Source organism: Cebus imitator, unplaced genomic scaffold (assembly GCF_001604975.1).
Source record: "Cebus imitator isolate Cc_AM_T3 unplaced genomic scaffold, Cebus_imitator-1.0 Scaffold491, whole genome shotgun sequence".
In the NCBI taxonomy this organism is placed as follows: domain Eukaryota; kingdom Metazoa; phylum Chordata; class Mammalia; order Primates; family Cebidae; genus Cebus; species Cebus imitator.
The window spans coordinates 1,356,651-1,361,238 of record NW_016107806.1 but is presented as its reverse complement, the minus strand read 5'-3'; the positions used below and the strand labels follow the sequence as shown (position 1 = coordinate 1,361,238).

Below are 4,588 nucleotides of genomic sequence, written 5' to 3'. Positions count from 1 at the left end.
AAAAAAAAAAAAAAAAAAAAAAAAAAATTAGCCAGGTGTAGTGGTGGCCACCTGTAGTCTTATCTGCTACAGCGGGTCAGGCAGGAAGATCACTTGAGCCTAGGAATCTTGAGGCTGCAGTGAGCTATGATTGTGCCACTGCACTCCAGCCTGGGTGACAGTGAGACTACCTCTAAAAAAAAGTAAAGTAGACCCCTAATGAATGAAAGAGTAACCTGCTCCCAATATCCATCCCCCAGCAAACTGATCACCTCTGCCTCGGCCACGGCCCCTTCTGCCTCTTTCCGTTCCTCTTCCAGAAGGCCCTCCACTCTTGGTGCCATCCAATCCATTTTCCTGACCTCGAACTGAAATAAAAATAAAAATTAAAAAAAAAAAAAAAAAAACAACAGATGGCCAGAGCACAATCAGTAGTATATATATAAATCCATAAGTGGTATGTAATATGGTATTGACAATACAAAAAAACAAGAGAAAATGAGCTGGAAGAATGGTAACATGTTACTCGTGGAATGGTAATGTGCCTTAATGGAGAGCTGTAAGCCAAATTTAACTTTACAAATGACTACAGGGTAATCTCATGCCAGAATGGTGGCTGCTGGTAGAAAAGGCTACATGCAAGAGATGTCAAGGTCTCAAAAGAGATGATGGCAAGAAAAGCAAAAGGGTAATATAATGGTTCCTGGGTCCTGCCTAGCAGGGCCCTGGCACATCCCTAGAGTCTAGACATTACTGACCCACAGCTGGTTTTGATAAAGCCCCATGCATACACTCTCGTCCACGGCTGGCACCTCTTCCCCGTCTTGGTGGCCCACCACGTCGCCGACTATAGTCTCTGTCCCGGTCTCGATTTTCTTTGCCTTCCTCGTTGGATTCCGTCTGGCCACCATCCTTCTGGCCTGAGACTCCCTTCTTCTTCCCGACCATCTCCCAGGAATGCTATAAAAGGGTAGAGCATTCATATCTAATCAATATGAACTGCTATCAGGACACCAGAGATGAAAGCTGGGACAAGTGATTGACTTAACCATTCTTCTCTCAGCATCCATGTCTAAGACACTACCATTAGTTTACTTTTACTTCTGTTTAAATATTTTATACATTATACTACCAAAAGTGAAGTCCTTTTTGGTTTTTTATTGGGTTTTTTTTTTTTTTGGAGACGGAGTCTCGCTCTGTCACGCAGCCTCGAGTACAGTGGCATGATCTTGGCTTACTGCAACCTCCACCTCCCAGGTTCAAGCAATTCTCTGCTTGACTCTCTTGACTACTGGGATTTCAGGTATGCGACACCATGCCCAGTTAATTTTTGTATTTTTAGTAGAGACAGGGTTTCACCATGTTGGTCAGGCTGGTCTCTAACTCCTGACCACAGGTGATCCGCCCACCTCAGCCTCTCAAAGTGCTGGGGTTACAGATGTGAGCCACTGCACCCAAAGTGCTGGGATTACAGACGTGAGCCACTGTGCCCGGCCGTAAACTCTTTTTTGTAGGGAAGGTACTTATAGGTAACAGATTGCAGGGATCACTTCCAAGAGGATTACGAAGACCTCTATCTAATTCAGGCACTTAGCATATTAGTCGAAGGACCTATCAATTGGGCCCTATCTTTCAAGTGTTATTTCCTGGGCTAAAAAAAAAAAACTAATTCCATTTGGAGTCAATGGCCCTCAACTTTTTATAGCATCACTCATATCAAATAAAGCAAAAAAGAAAACAATGTTTCTAAAAGTTACCTATGAATTCAGAATGAATGAGCAGCATTCTACTCTTGGGCATATTCTCTAATTTCATCCATAAATTTATGAGGAAAATAACTATATCTACCTACCTACAGACACACACAAACACACAGCAATTTCATTTAAAAACATCAGGCTGGGTGGCTCACACCTGTAATACCAGCACTCTGGGAGGCCAAGGCAGGTAGATCACGAGGTCAGGGGTTTGAGACCAGCCTGACCAACATGGTGAAACCCCGTCTCTACTAAAAATACAAAAATTAGCTGGGCGTGGGGGCACGCACCTGTAATCCCAGCTACACAGGAGGCTGGGGCAGGAGAACTGCTTGAAGCCGGGAGGTGGAGGTTGCAGTGAGCAGAGATCACACCACTGCACTCCAGCCTGGGCAACTGAGGGAGCCTCCATCTCCAAAAGAAAGAGAGATCAGGCTGGGTGTGGTGGCTCACACCTGTAACCTCAGCACTTTGGGAGGTCAAGGCAGGAGGATCGCTTGAGGCCAGGAGTTCAAGACCAGCCTAGGCAACAAAGTAAGACTCTGGTCTCTACTAAAAATTTAAAAATTAGCCAAGTGTGGTGGTACACTCCTGTCATCCCAACTGCTTGAAGGCTGAGGCAGAATGATCACTTAAGCCCAGGAGGTTGAGGCTACAGTGGGCCATGATAATGTAACTGTACTCAGTCTAGATGACACAGTAAGACCCTGTCACAAAAAGTACATAAAAACAAAAATAAAAGAAGATCAAACAGTCACAGCCCTGACCCCAAGAGACACTGATTATAGGAAGCCCTCCATCAGGTCTTACTTGCAGTGTTCTCCCTATATTTCCTAAACTGGCATCAGCCAATTTAACTTTCCCCCGTGAAAATGTGTATCTATGATACATTTCTAATTGCAAGAGGGAAAGTCTATAGTAAGGAAAATAAGCCAAACACCCTTGCAAAAGACTCTTCCTCAGGAAAATGAGCACTGTAAACAGTTTTTAAAAAAACTACACACCTTGGTTTACACATTTTTTGCAGAAAACCTGTACAAACGAAACTTCCAGAACAAACACCAACACTATCTTTTTTTTTTTTTTTTTGAGGTGAAGTCTTGTCACACTGGAGTGCAGTGGCTCAATCTTGGCTCACTGCAACCTCCAGGTTCAAGCAATTCTCCTGCCTCAGCCTCCTGTGACAATAGGTATGTGCCACCACGCCCAGCTAATTTTTCTATTTTTAGTAGAGATGGGGTTTTACCATGTTGGCCAGGATGGTCTCGATCTCTTGATCAGGATCCACCTACCTTGGCCTCCCAAAAGTGCTAGGATTACAGGCGTAAGCCACTAAGCCCAGACTCATCTTTATTATCTTACCATCAAACTCAATCATGGCCCTAGTGCTCAGTAACAACTACCTAGTATCTAATCACTTTCAGAATACAGGCTGAGTATCAGATAATATAAATTTGTTAATAACTTTATCAGGATTGAAAAAAAAAAAAAAAAAAAAGAAAAGAGTATCCTCCTTTAAGAGAAGCATGTTGAAGAACTTAAGGAATCAAGTATTAAGTCTACAACTTTCAGATAATTTCAAATGTCCACTGATGAGTAAACAAAATGCCACATATATCTACAATGGAATATTACTCAAACTTAAAAAGGAAGGAAATTCTGACCCATGCCACAATATGGATGAACCTTAAAACATTATGCTAAGTGAAATAAGTCAGACACAAAAGGTCAAATACTGTATGATTTCACTTTTATAAGACATCTAAAACAGGCAAATTCATAGAAATAGAAAACAGGGCCAGGGATGGTGCCTCATACCTGTAATCCCAGCACTTTTCAAGGCCAAGGCAGGTGGATCACTTAAGGCCAGGAGTTTGACACCACCCTAGGCAACATGGCAAAACCCTATCTCTACTAACCATACCAAAATTAGCCAGGTGGCACACGCCTGTGGTCCCAGCTACTTGGGAGGCCGAGATGGTAGGACTGCTTGAGCCCAGGAGGCAGAGGCCGCAGTGAGTCACGATCACGCCACTGCACTCCAGCCTGGGAAACAGAATGAGACCCTGTCTCAAAAAAAAAAAAAAAAGTGAAAAAGAAAACAGAACAGTCTCAGACAGTTCTGAGATTTGCATAAAAAAAAAGAAAAATAGAAGAAGTTACTTAGGAGTTGGGAACAGGGAAGAATGGGGATTTATTATTTAATGGGTACAGAATTTCTGTTTGAGATGATGAACAAGTTCTGGAAATAAACAGTAGTAATGGCCACACTCATTATGAATGATTTTTAAATCAATAAGTATAATATAATATATCTTATCATAATAAAGTTTTTTAAGAGACGAGGTCTCACTTGATAGCCCAGGCTGGAGTGCTGTGGTGTGATCATGGCACACTGCAGCCTCCAGCTCCTGGGCCCTCAAGTGATCCTGTTGCCCCACCCTCCTAAGTAGCTAAGACCACAGGCACATGCCACCACAGCCAGCAAATTATTATTATTTTTTTTGAGACAGCAGGATCTCACCATATCGCCAGGCTGCTCTGGAACACTTGGCCTTAAGCAATCTTCCCTCCTCAGCCTTCCAAAGTGCTAGGATTACAGGCATAACCACATCTAGTCCACAAAGTTTTTTAACTTCAAAAAAAAAAACTAAATTTAAAATTATAACAGGTGGAAGACTACGTGAAGCCAGATGTGGTGGCTAACATGATAACACCTGTAAACCCAGCACTTTGGGACTACAAGACACTGCCTTAAAAAAAAAAAAAAAAAAGGCTAAAATGGTAAATTTTATATTTGATTTTTGAGATGGAGTCTCACTGTGGTCACCCAGGCTAAATAAAGTGTAGTG

General features: G+C 42.5%; 1 protein-coding gene across 37 annotated transcripts in view; it reads right to left on the bottom strand.

The window, feature by feature from the left end:
• The window catches only part of UBAP2L (ubiquitin associated protein 2 like), a 59,753-nt gene that overhangs the window by 38,219 nt on the left and 16,946 nt on the right, over positions 1–4,588 (bottom strand). For 20 of the 37 annotated variants that reach the window (XM_017513384.1, XM_037733043.1, XM_037733057.1 and 17 more), the window contains exons 5-6: positions 771–939; positions 252–347 (exon numbers count right to left, since the gene is read on the bottom strand). In XM_017513384.1, the coding sequence (XP_017368873.1) occupies positions 252–347; positions 771–939 (265 nt within the window). Of the gene's footprint in view, positions 1–251; positions 348–737; positions 940–4,588 lie in introns of all 37 variants that reach the window. The other 17 variants (XM_017513376.2, XM_037733038.1, XM_037733048.1 and 14 more) reach the window with 1 other exon arrangement.